Source organism: Anabrus simplex, chromosome 1, assembly GCF_040414725.1.
Source record: "Anabrus simplex isolate iqAnaSimp1 chromosome 1, ASM4041472v1, whole genome shotgun sequence".
Lineage (NCBI taxonomy): Eukaryota > Metazoa > Arthropoda > Insecta > Orthoptera > Tettigoniidae > Anabrus > Anabrus simplex.
In genome coordinates, this window is record NC_090265.1 from 1222703304 (window position 1) to 1222717848 (window position 14545).

A 14545-nucleotide genomic window follows, 5' to 3' on the forward strand; every position below is an offset into this window, starting at 1 on the left:
GAATATGTTCCCAAATGCAACAAAATTTATTTTTCAAACTGTAATGGTGTAGGAGAGATAATTGAACAGTATGGGCTGGATCCCAAAGACTTAATTGTAAAATGAAAATGACCTGATTCTGGACAACAGAGCATTGTTATTTTAGCAACTTTTATGGTCTGGAAGTTTGTTGGTAGTTGTTTAATATGTACTACAATAGTTGGTTCCTTTATTAGTTGGTACAAACTCAATCATTATAGCATTACTTGAGATCAACTCATATGATTGCATCTTGAAGGATACAAATAGTCTTTTTCTTTTCTAAACACACACAGTTTTTGTGCCCATTTGTTCATTGTGGTATTAAGTATTTGTGTAAGTATATTCTTATGATCATGAGGGACTTGTTCATTTATTTGGCTTTATGGCTGGAAAATTCAGTGACCATTGTATTGAGTCTCATTGTGTTATGTTTTCTATACTTTTAAACTAAATTTTTATTTTAGGACCTACACAAGAAGAACTGTGGAAAATCCGAGAGGCCATATCAAAAGCTAGTTCTCTGGAGGAAGTAGAGCGTTTGAACAGGCTTCTGCAATCAGGACACATACCAGGCAGAACGAAACCTCCAGGCTCATCATCAAGTAAAAGTGAGAAGCATCACATTATTTTATATTCTTTATTAACAACAGAAACTTTTAACATGTATTTTTGTATGCCATGCTAAATAATATCAAATTAGAAGATCACAAAATTCCTAAACACAAATTGTATTTGAAAGTTTATCTTTTATACTTGTGAATATCTTGTTCAACAGGCAAATTGAAGGCTATTTTCAGCATAACTGGCAAATTAGAGGGTTTATTCACAGATATAATATTTGTTTCTGATAAAGAATTGAGTAACTCATGTGAACAAATATCTTGTAATACAGTAGAAGTCCGTTATAGCGAGAATTCTTAACGGCGAAATATTTACTTGCTATAACGGATAGAATTTGATACGGAAAATGAAGCTAATTAATATGAATCCCGGTCTTCCAACTGCAAGGGCCTTACCCAAGTTACATAAAGTTACATAAAGACCCATAAGACCAGCAATAAACTTCCGCAGCAGTCCTACTTATAGAACATCGCAATGCGTACATACATTCCTAACCAGTCATTACATTTTTACAACAAAACACCAATAAAAAATTCTTTCGATTTTTGCAAAATACTCAAGAACTTTAAATTAACACCTCATCAAGTAACATGCTCCTTTGACATCAAGGACATGGATACAAATATTCCAGTGGATGAAACAATAAAAATTATCAGGAAGAATCTAATAGAACACAAACAACTCAACCTACCAGAAATAGAAGATTTCATTAATATACTCAAATTCGTTACAAAACACAATTATTTCACTTTCAGTAAGTAGATAGAAAGGAAGGCCTCCCTGATGGGAGCTCCAGCTTCGGGCATTTTAGCCAATATTTATCTTGATTATCTCAAACATACCAAAATAATAGAACAAATAGAGGGTCTCAATTTATGGATACGCTTTGTAGGCGATACTTTTGTAGTAATAGATCGTAGAGTGAACAACAGTGAAGATATCCTCAATAAATTAAATACATTGGATTCTAGAATAAAGTTTACAGTAGAAAAAGAAAAGGAAGGTTCCATAAATTTTTAGACATAAATATAACATGAAGAAAGGAAGAGTTTGTTTTCAAGATACACAGAAAACCTAGTTTTACTCCCATTACAATAAAAAAACTACTCATTGCATCTGGAATCACAAAAAAGGTCAGCTTACTGCAGTTACATATATAGAGCATTTAATATACCCGTTGCACACACTGCTCTTTATCCGTAAACAAGCCCAATACAATGGATTTGAACTAAATATGGTAAATAAAATAATCAGAAAATTCAAACAGAAGTTTCAAACTAATCTAACACCCGAAATAAAAAAGAGAGATAAATATGCCAAGTTCACGTTCAACAACCCTAACTTATACACAGTAATGAATTTGTTCAGAAAATATAACTATAAGATTGCGTATTCAACCAGTAATAATACAAAGCAAAAATTCTTTAATTGCAATAGTGTTAATTCCCTAGGAAAAAACAAACATTCAGAATCAGGAGTTTACAAATTGAAATGTCATCAGTGTGAAAAAACTTATGTTGGGCAAACAGGGCGCAGTTTTACTGTAAGATACGTAGAACATGTCAATGCTGAAAGGCATAAAAAAATTTCTGCAATGGGCCAACACATGAGTACAACCAGACATCATTTCACAACTATAGAACAGGATTTAACTATATTACGTAAAATAAACAAAAGAGCTCTTCTAAACACAATAGAAAATCTATATATTTATTTAGAACAAACAAAATAATCAAGACAATAATCTGAATGATATAATTGACAATAGGAACCGTATATTTGAAGGAATATTATCAAATCTTGAATCTTTAGGCAAAATAAACTACACAGACAATAAAAGGTTGAATAAGAATGAGCCTCCGCCATTTGTACATCCACTCCCCCCCACCCCTTCTAAAGCCGAAGCCGTGACAGTAAGCGAAACGCCTCCTCCCCTCTCCACAGCTTTGCCTCGCCGGAAGGTGGAGCAAACATCGGAACACACACATCATTATTATACAAGACGCAAAGCAGCTTCAAACGTAGCTCCTTCAGGGTCACGGTAGAATTGGAGTTAACAACTGTAAGATATGGAACCATTTCATACATTAAGTTACTTTGTAAAGACGCATGTTTTCATTCTGAAAGCAAATTCCTATTTTCCGCATTACATTTCAGAAATCGAGACGAAGCTCCCTTCTCAATCAGTGAACGGCAATCAGCTTCAAAGTTCCGCATTAAACTCAATTTAAAACACATTAAGTAAGCTCAAAATAAATAACGTCCAACCTGGAAGGAGTGAAAGAAGTGAACATTCAACAATATTTAGAACAGTGTCAAGGAGTCATACATTTAAAAAAAAACCTTTTAACTGGAAGACAAACAGATATTTTTTTAGTGTAACAGTGTTTGAAACTTTTAACAACAACTATTCAAATGAATATAGTTTTTTAAGTAGGCTAACTATGTATTCATCCTGTCTCATTTCACTAACCCATTAACCACCACATTGTTTTAATATCATTTTAACCACTTGACGTACAAAGACGGATCTCTCCGTCCGCGCGTAGTGTTTATTTCCGGACCTGCTCCAAGCCGGTGTCCTTTGTGAAAGGATTTGATATTTGTAAGGTAATCTCTTGACAGATGGAATCACTGTTTAATTCCATTGATGTATTCGATAAACATGTCTGTGCAGTTATTTCGCGGAAAGAATAACCAGTATCTTAGCAACCTCATTGTAAGCGAAATCATGGCTGCCCCCATGTTGAGTGACGAAGCGATTATATGAGAATTTTTAGAAGAGAATGACATTGATATAGAAATAAGCGACGAATAATTTAGTGGATATGGAAAGTAGTGAAAGTAGTTCGTGTGATATAAACTTTAGCGCTGGTTGGGGTGAACAAAGTGCTGTTTTGCCATCAAATATGTCACTGAATTTTAGGCCTAAAACTGATGCCGCACCAGCGGCTTCTAATCATGTTTTACGCTATAGGGAATGGAACTGGGAGCACGTAAGTAATACTCCAGAATGTAATTTATGCATCGCAACTGGTGAAATAGTATTTTCCAAAGGCACCTAGGACAATTCCCGAACGAACTACAAGTTGTGAACGAATTTCTAACAGCAGACTTTTCGGGAACATCTAACCAATGAAATGCTTATGCAGGTAAATGTCTTGTATCGGCTGCCGAGGATATAAATAGGATAATGTCATCTGGAAAGGAACACTGGTTTCCTGTATCTGTGGATGAAATGAAGGCCAGATTACCTTGAAGTAGTAATGTATGATGGAAAAAAGACGTTCAGACCCAATCTTGTTGTTGACTACGACTGCGGAAAGGGTGGTGTTGATTCCCATGAGCAGGGACTCGCATCATTCCCCTTGGCGAGGAAGTATGTAAAAGGATACAAAAAATATACTTCTACATGCTTGACATGACACTTCTGAATTCCAACATCATTCATCCCCTCCTCAACCCTGAAAAGAATCAAGTAGGCTTTACCACCTTCCGGATCAATTTGGCCGAACAGCAGTTGGCAAGTGTGACCTTGCCTGGCTATCCAAAATAAGGCACCCAAGCTCTGGAGATACACCACTGAGACTTCAAGAGAGGCACTGGGGTCACTTTCCGTCCAAAATACCCCCAACAACGAAGAAGGTTATCCCATCACGAAGATCCAAAGTCTGTGTGACACGGGGTCTGAGGAAGGAATCTTCATTTGAATGCCACCGGTGCAAGGTGACGATGCACGAATATGACTGTTTTATGACGTACCATATTCATAAAGACTTCACAAAGTACATCTGACAGTAGTTTGGATATTTCCTCTCATTACATTGCTGTAAAGCATGCTTTTTCAGTGTCGGTGATAATATCATGCAAAGTAATGAAAATAAATGGTACACCAAGGCATAAATAAGTTCAGTTAAATGGTATGTGAATGGGTTAATTCAATTTATATTCAAATAGTTTTTAAGAGGAACAAGGTACCTGAAAATAATGTACTCAAACACTCTGTGATTCACCTAAGCTATACTACAGCTGAAGATGTTCTCAAATAAGAACGAAACATGTACTGTTTATAACTAATTAATTAATTTGCTAAAAAGCAAATCAAAAGTGTCAAAAAGGTGGAAGATTTTAAATCACTGTAAGTCTCTGTGAATAGAATTTGATACGGAAAATGAAGCTGATTACTTGCAAGCCTGGGTAAGTCAAAAATTGTGAGTTTTTTTGGTCGCACATGAATTTTACTGATAGCCCTTTTCAAAAGTTGGCAGGTATGCTCTTGTGTAGTATAGTACTTTTATCAGGTTCAAAAAGTACAGAATATGTATCAAGCTGTCAGAAATGATCATAATACGAAGAGCAAGGCGTCTGGCTCGCTGAGGAAAGCAACGGAAACTAATGGTGAAGTACCTTTACATTGGTCAGGTATTTTCATCAGGTTTAAAAAAGCTGTCTCACTATCAAGTTATTAAAATGATTACAGTGCCAAGGACAAGGAAAGAAAATCTGTCTCAGTGAGGAAAGCAACGGGAAACAACTTTCAATTCATATGGATCATTTTTTAGAGGGTCATCAAACTAGGTGTCTTTTCCTATATACACCAAGAAATTCCACACATAACCAGACTTAGATTCTCCCAGTGTAAATGATTTGATACCGAATCTTGAGCGCTTAGACAGTATGACACTGTAAATGTCCCTTCCACAACATAAAGAGATTCATCTACAGATACATCGCTTTCAGTTTGGATCTGCTATTCAAGTGATCCAGAATAGGTTTCATTTTGTAGAGTTTCTTCGGATCACATGTGGCTTCATTGTATGCTTCGTTATTGACAAAGTGTAAGAATTTGAGGAGGAGATGAAATCTTCTTTCGTAGAACAGCTCCAAAAGTATTGGAGTCTCTAATCTGTCTGAGAAAAGTAGCTCTTGTTGTCAGGTAACTGATGAATGCCTTGCAAGAGAAAGAATGCAAGTAAAGTCATAATTTCATCTTTATTTGTGTCAGTCCACAGATTCACTCTCGAAAATAGTTTCAAGGTCGGTGTGCTTTCTGAAAATTGTTGGGCATACCGGTTCGTTTCCCTACTTATTAGTTCCGCTAATTCAGGAGTGATAAACAATTGAAAATATTCTTGTGGATTATTTACATCTTCAATTTGTAAGAGGGCTTTTTTTTTTTTTTTCTTCCAAGGTCTGATCGGTCGCGACAGTCAAACGCCCGCGAATATATGATGAACCGCTGCGCAGATGTATTGCGCAGCGTCTCTGAAATGACCGTTATGTGCCTCACCTCAGTCCCGTCAGTAGTGAACGTGCAGCGCGCTCGTAAACATGGCTACAACGATCGCTTCGCCCGCCAAGTGTGAAGTGCGCGGTGTAATTCGATTTCTTCAGGCTGAGGGGTGCAATGCAGCCGAAATTCATCGCCGAATAAGTCGTGTGTATGGTGAAACGTGCATGAGCGACAGCAAAGTGCGACAATGGTGCAGGAACTTTACAGCAGGGCGTACAGACGTCCATGATGCAGGCGGCCAGGGAAGGAAGCGTGTGTCAACCGATGATCTTGTTCAGCGTGTGGATCAGGCAATTCAAGAAAATCGTCGGTTCACAATTTCTGTGTTGAGTGCTTCGTTTCCTGAAATTTCCAGGTCAGCTCTCTACACAATTGTGAGTGAGACACTTCAATACCGCAAACTTTGTGCGAGATGGGTTCCGAAGATGCTGTCTGACCGTCACAAAACACAGCGAATGGGCGCCGCTTTAGCATTTCTCCAGCGCTACCATGATGAAGGACCGGATTTTTTGAACAAAATTGTCACAGGGGACGAGACATGGGTTCATTTTGAAACGGAAGAAACAAAAGAGCAATCCAAACAGTGGATGCATTCACACTCTCCGAGTAAGCCAAAGAAATTCAAGCGAACATTCTCCAACAGAAAGTGTATGGCTACTGTGTTCTGGGACCGGAAAGGAGTTCTGTTGGTGGAATTCATGGAACGTGGTTCCACCATCACTGCAGCCGCATACTGTGCGACTATTCAACGTCTACGACGGGCAATTCAGAATAAGCGGAGAGGGATGTTGTCATCAGGCATTGTCCTCCTCCATGACAATGCTCGGCCGCACATTGCAGCTGCCACCACGAACCTCCTGCAGCGTTTCCAGTGGGACGTTTTCGATCACCCAGCATACAGTCCGGACCTGGCTCCATCAGATTTTCACCTCTTTGCTCACATGAAACACTGGCTAGGAGGACAGCGTTTTGACACCGACGAGGCGCTGCAGACCAGCGTACAAAGATGGTTACAGGCGCAGGCGGCGACGTTCTATCAAGAGGGCATTAACAAGTTGGTACCACGCTACGACAAATGTCTCAATCTGCGAGGCGACTATGTTGAAAAATAGCTGTGATGTATCAGTAAGTGTTACTAATAGAAAAGTGTCAAATTTGTACTGCTGTTTCATTTCGTGACCAATCGGACCTTGAAAAAAAAAATAGCCCTCGTACATTTAGTCTAGTTTGGGCCATAAATGTAAATCTCGGCTGTTCAGATCCTGCCTTCGTCCATACACCGAGCTGAATATCGCTGGTAGTACTAACGTTACGTTCACTTGAGTCTCTTTCACCATTGCATGATATAGATGTTGATTCCCATAGGGAACCTGAAATATTTGTCCCAGACCATTTATATTGGTATTCACCATTGCACTCGCTATCTCCTGACATTTCAACAGTAGTCTCACTATCAGATGACACATCACTCTCCAAATTGTCACAGTGTAATAAATCAAACCATTCTTCTTCCCGCAGACGTTTCCGAGCTCCGCTTGCACCTGCCACTCTCAGCAGCCTGGCGGCCGGTATTGGCTGGCTGCCAGACGGGCGTAGAACAAAGACATTTCGCCCGGTCACATGGTTTTAGGAGAGTGATGCTGTAGGCAAAGCTCGAAACTAACATACACATGCAAAGGAAGGTGATCTTGAATCCTACGACAGAATGAGTCATCTTCCCCATCGCCGAAAGATATTTGCAATGTGATGACAGAATATTCCATCATGGCCACTTAGGAAGCCATGCGGCTATGATGATTTATTCCGTCATTACCGCTTGAAAGGTTAAGTGAAATAGGGCGATTGGTACCACAGAACAATGACCGAGGACGCCGCCGAATTACACGGACTTCTGACTTAGAAGATGCAGTGCTTGCTTGCGTGGATGAGGTGCCTGCAATCAGCACTCAAGTAGTTGCACGTGAAATGAATGTTTTGCATATGACTGTGTGGCAAGTATTACGTGAAATGCAGCTACACCCCTACCATCCACAGAAAGCGCAGGCTTCAAGTCCTGCTGGCTTCGCACCTCGAGTCGTGTTCAGCCAATGGGTCTTGCTGCGCCTTGCAGTCGATCCTCACTTTCCTGCATATGTACTTTTCACAGATGAAGCCTGTTTCACCAGACAGAATGCTAAATAGTCATGTTTGGGTCGATGAGATTCCTCACGCTATACTTGCAAAGAGCTATCAGCAAAGTGTGTGGGCAGACATAGTCAATGATTATGTAGTAAGCCCTTTTCTTCCCCTGCCTAAATGCAGCAGTGTACACAGTGGTGCTCAGAGATGTACTACCCACGCTCCTGGAACACATCTGACTTGCCCTTCGCCAACGGATGTGGTTCTAACATGATGGAGCCCCAAGCCACTTTGGGCTGAGGGTTTGTGAACACCTGGATCAGACATTCCCTGCAGAGTGGATAGGAAGAGGAGGTCCTGTTTTGTGGCCTGCTTGTTTACCTGATATTACCCCACTTGATTTCTTGTGGGGCCATGTGAAAAACTTTGTGTATGAGACATCTGTCGAGACTGAAGAGAATCTCTTCGCAAGAATTCTCGCTACCTGCTACGCTGTTCAAACGACACCGGGGATATTAGAGTGGGTACGACAGAACTTTGTGCCACGCTACATTGTCGCAGGGGAACACCATTTTGAATATTTGTTGTAAATGGACCAGCTTATGAAACTTGTGCAGGTAAACAGACTTAAACGAGTAGAATTTTGCTTAACTTCTGACTCGATCGTTTCCGGAATATGGTTCCTTATCTCAAATTGATCCATCATCACGGATATACTCTGCGTATGTTACATATTGCGTAGAAGAAAGAAAATACTGTATTAATGATGTACTTAAGAAATTTAAACTACCGAGCTGAGTGGCCACAGTTGTTTACACACTACAGCTGTGGATGAGTTTCCCCATTTTCACTTCCAAGCAAATATCGGACAGTTCCTATTTATAGGTCACAGCTGATTGCTTCAATCTCCCTACCCAGTTTTATTCACATTCATTTATTTCATCTTCATTAGCTCCTCAACTGAGGTTGGTTACGGGAAGAACATCCTACCATAAAAACATGGCATATAAATTCATCTCACCTCTTCCCTGACTCTGTGTCAGAAAACAGGACTAAGGGGTAGACATTCTTAAGAGATTCAACTGAATATTTCATTTTTTCATTTTTCCAATAATTGGTTATTTGTGGGTTAGATCTTTATTCTGTGTAATCATGCTGCAACCTTACCAAAAAGTACACAAAACAACAAACGAAAACAAAACACAATACTTACCATAAGGGCAGTAGCACAAAATACAAAGCGTGGAGGGCAAAAACATGAAGGAAAAAGGGCAGGATCTTATCATTAACGGTTGACAGCTTGCCAGGTCAATATTACTAACTACTAAATAACACAAGAGATAAAATTTAAAATAAACAATATTTAGTTAGTAAATAAAATTTGAAAATTAGAATAATGTAAGAACACATATATATATATATTCCATTCCTGGTAAAGATCATTACCACCGAGCTCGATAGCTGCAGTCGCTTAAGTGCGGCCAGTATCCAGTATTCGGGAGATAGTAGGTTCGAACCCCACTGTCGGCAGCCCTGAAAATGGTTTTCCGTGGTTTCCCATTTTCACACAAGGCAAATGCTGGGGCTGTACCTTAATTAAGGCCACGGCCGCTTCCTTCCCACTCCTAGCCCTTTCCTGTCCCATCGTCGCCATAAGACCTATCTGTGTCGGTGCGACTTAAAGCAAGTAGCAAAAGAAAAAAAAAAAAGATCATTACCTGAGAACACCGGATTAAGGATGGGGTTTCAATCAGACAACCTAAGGATTCCATGCCTGGGCTTTGCTGATGACCTTACTTTATTAGCAAACAACATGCATGAGGCCACTATGCAGTTTCAAACACTGCACTCTATAGCAGCTAAAGTGGGCCTCATGATCAACATTGGAAAGACCGAGTTTATGACCAACATCAAAGATGCCCCTACAACAATGGGAGTCAGTGAAAACACATCAAGAGAGCTAAAAATGTGAAGTACCTCGGAGAGTGGATATCGGAGAACCTAAGTGAAACGATGGCTCTTGAACAAAGGAGAATCAAATTAGACAATGCCTACCATGCCTGCAGAAAACTGTATGCCTCAAAGCATTTATCAAAGAATGTAAAACTGAGACACTATAATGCAGTAGTCAGACCATCAGTCCTCTACGCAGCAGAATGCCTATCCCTAACTAAAAAGACCCCACTGAGAGCCCTGGAAGTGCAAGAACAGAAATTCCTGAGAAGAATAATAGGGCCAAGGATCCCACCAGATGGAAGGCAATGGTACAAACCCAACAATAAGCTCTACCAGCATCAAGAAAACCTCATAGATGCCATCAGGAGAGAACATCTGACTTTCTATAGACACCTATACAGAATGGATCCTAATAGATTATCACATAAGATCTTCAAGGTTGCTAACAAAGGTAAAGCTACTGGAATCACTTGGACCAAACAAGTGAACAAAGATCTTGCAGAGCTTAATATTAATCAAGCCGCCATTCCTGACAGAAATGCATACCGTTTAATGGTCAAAACTAAACCTTTCCTAACATCCCTTACATCAGCTAGCCACAAAGGAGCCGGGAATTGGTCAGAGGAGCGCAGGAAAGAATTCAGCAATAAAATGAAGGAATACTGGGCCAACAGGAAGGCTCAAGAGGCCACTAAGAACACAATCCAGTACGCTAAAAGGGGCAGACGACGACAAAAACACAGCTAGAACACAAGCACCGTGGTCCACAGATGGCCTAAACGCAAAGAAAAGAAAAAGGGAGAAACAGTATTTTAAACTGAAATTTAAATTAAGATGAAATGAAGCTGACATTAACATAGGCTTCCACAAAAATTAAGTTGGAAAACTCATAAGTAAAAACATTGAATTAGTCAATTACATTATCTTAATGTACAGAAAGATTGGAATTTTTGTTTTAAAAATTGGTTCCAACCAAAAAGCTAGGAACGATAACACTAGAAAATTATTTCATGGAAATTCATTTAAAATATAAAATAGAGTATTATCAGTATGCGGGCCCGCGATATGAATACTGTTTAAAATTGAAATTTGCTACACTGCAAACAAATAAGAGGACACACGCAAAAAGCACACACAATAACACGCGTACAATAGGCTAATAAATCAGTGGCTCCAACCGCGAATGAAATCTACATAAATTAACGAAACCCAAATAAATTATAATAAACAAAGGAGGAAAACAATCCCAACAAAATAAAAAATATCAATGGAAAAGATACAATATATGTTCCCACTTAATAACAGAACACGGAAGTACACAACAGGAGTGACATTTACCAACGCCAAGCCATCATCCCATTATAATCATCAAAGCCACCAAAATTAATCATAGAGTCCATCAGATAAGATAAGAAAGGGATGACCATTACGTAATAATCCACAAAGGCAAGAAACTCAAACAATGGGTAGTATGTGACAAACGTTAAGAGAATGGCATACATTAAATTAAATGTCGACCAGCAAATTTCAATTTTTCACAGACTCGACCTTACTAAAAATCATAATAATAATTATAATTATTACTCCCACGGGTTATAGTACAAAATTACATTTACCTTTTTTTTTAACAGTACGCCAACAGCTTAGATAATTTAGAATGGAGGGGGCTCTGGATAACGCTAAGATGCATACATGAGGTGTCATTTAATTAACATCCCGACAATGCAAATAATGATCTCATACAAGTGGTTAGAAAGCAAATCCAAACAAAGAAGAAAATTAGAGAGGATAATACACATAGAATAATAATAATAATGGGCACGACGGAGATAATAATAATAAAAACATCACTAAGAATGGGTAGGCAAACAAAGGTACGAACCACAACACAGTAAGGTTAAACAAGTCACACAAAACACAACCTCATAAACACATAACTAGCGATACCCAATTCCCACATAATAATTTAGTTAGGGCCTACATACTTTTATCATTTTAGTGCATTATGGTACAATGAATTTTGCTTCGAGATGTTTACAGTTTTGAATTAACGAAGTTTTGGAGTATGTAGTCCTTGGCTGTACGGGATCACTAGAAAAAATGTATGCTTTTCAGTACTTACTTGAGTAAAGTTAAGATATCCAACTTACAACACATTTTGCACTTCTCATCTAGTTAACGGTAAACACTCACACAAAGTTTCCTTCTTACACCAATAAAAAGGAATTAAGGCTGGAGCACACTGAGAAATATTTAAAAAGTAAAGGGCATAGCCCTAATGTTTAGTAAATTATCCTCCGGAGTCAGGCTCCATTACAAAGCCGCTCCCGTAATGCAAAGATGTCTCTTTAAAGGTTCTCCTTAACACAGCCATGTTGAAAGCTTCAACGCAACAGGCCGACTGCCTCGCTCTCCGCAGAGAAACCGGAAGCTCACAGTACCCAGCATTCAAAGTCGCACACTGCGCCTGCCTGCACGGCAGTCGATCAAACTCGAACGAATCAGATTAATTCACCAAATATGTAATAATAGGAGAAATAGTTTGAATTAAGTGTGCATGGCAAGTTCCACAACTGGATGACAGTTTCCAACAATGAACGATAGATAACTTCTCGTTTCACAAGTACAAATGCCAGAGACATAAATAAATATTCGTAGGTGCTTTCAAGTAGTAATTCCATTATGCCAAATAAATGTTAATTCCCATTTTCACGTCACACATGCAGTTGAAGAAAAGTAAGATTTAAATGCATTTTGTTTACTGACCTGTCTTGCATGTACTACTGTCTATGTGAAACAATTGATGTGTGGAATGTATCTGACAAGTGTGTGTGATAATTAGGCTCAGCATTGATATGGGGAAATTATAATTTATACTTTTGTTATTTATCATATTTAGGTATGATGCAAGAGGAAGTTGAAGAGGATGATGAACTTCCACAGAAGAGACGTATGGTTAATGGAAAGTAATAATTGGAATACTACAGTGTTGAAGCTTATGAGAAAGGAAGTATGAAGGTTATAAATCACTGATTTGGTCAAATATCACTCATTTTTTATCAGTAGGTTAATAATTCTTTTGATTAATTAGAATTGTTCTTATAACTACTGTGTTTACGTTTGTTTACTATATCAACTTTAGACATATTTAGAGAAAAAGTATTTTTAGAAATGAGTGAACAAAGTGAAATGAAGCCAGGCAAAAAGCTATAGGTACAGAACTCACATTGGACAAGTTTCAGCTGTTGCTACCAAGTCTCCAATACTATTGCCTCTTAGTACAAAAGTTTGTTGTTAGCTCTTGGGTATTGTGTTTTTTTATTTTTGGGTATGCATTGGTCACATTTTGTTTTGCTGGTGGTTTTTTTTTTTTTAAGTGGCTGATGGAAGATCCCAGCATATGGTATGTTTTTATTATACATGTGTTGTTGTTATTGCATCTAATGCAACATGTAATTAAAAAGTGACTTATGCCTTTATGCAAGTAAATACAGTCTCCTGTCCACAAATTTGATCATTGAAAATGCACGTGCGTGACTCTCACAGAATAACGTAAGTTATTCCAAGGCTGCATTTTGCCTTCAGTCTACAGTATGTACGATTTTATGTTACAATCATACATCTCTACTTTGCCAGAAAAATAATAGTTGCTACTTTGCTTATAGTTGCTCATAGTTCAGCCTACTTGTAACTTGTGCGCAGTTGGTGGATGTATGCATTGAATGTGGGGGTATAATTATTGCTGTATCCTTCATTGTTTTATGTCATCCTTCTACAAAAACATAACAAATTTGAATAACCAATATAATCATTAAATCAGGGAATATTAAATTGTTTTCTTCTCTAAAATGAATGCAGATGATATTTGACCAAATCAGTGCTTGATTTTCTAATTAGTGTTTTTTAGATTAGTCATTGGTAAGTATCAGTTATAATCTATTTTAGCACTTGTTTGTCAGGTGTGTGGATATGCTGTCAGTATTTTGCTGAAAAGAACAGAATGATTCACAGTTTAAGAAGTAAATGTCAAAATAAGTTAATATTTTGTATATATGGATGTGTATGAAAGAAAGTTTTACCCGAGAAGCGATTGTTTATTAAAGTAATTTTCTGTCATATACATTTTTTGTTTGTTTTTCTTCTTCTGAACGAAATTCATTGAATTTTATTCTGAAGATATACTATCTGTTTTTCTGGCATTCCTTTGAGACCTTAGGAACTTTCAACCTTTTAACCTCTTCATGTCCTTTATTATAATTAATGAACCACCTTTTGAAGTGGAAGGCCTTACTTTGATCAGGTGTTCTTGCACTGGACCTGAAAGTGAACTTCTTATCATCGGGTCAGCTGTAAATAGATAAATGTTTGGTTTTATTAAGTTAGTAGATGCCATGATTAATGGGTTAAGTGGTGCTTATGATGGTGATTGGACCCATTGCTTATAGACAACTTTTAGGTAATGGATATTTGATGAATTTTAAGGAAGATCTTAAGATATATGATGCAGAATACACTATATACCCTTGAGTCTGTTAT

The 14545-nt window shown here is 38.2% G+C and overlaps 1 protein-coding gene across 1 annotated transcript in view; it reads left to right on the plus strand.

The window, feature by feature from the left end:
- Positions 1 to 14133, plus strand: part of U2A (small nuclear ribonucleoprotein polypeptide A'-like U2A) — a 146302-nt gene extending 132169 nt beyond the window's left edge. Inside the window, exons 6-7 of the mRNA XM_067137587.2 lie at positions 486 to 629; positions 12909 to 14133. Coding sequence (XP_066993688.1) covers positions 486 to 629; positions 12909 to 12979 — 215 coding nt within the window. The 3' untranslated portion in view covers positions 12980 to 14133. The remainder of the gene's footprint in view (positions 1 to 485; positions 630 to 12908) is intronic.
- Positions 14134 to 14545: the final 412 nt, after the last annotated feature.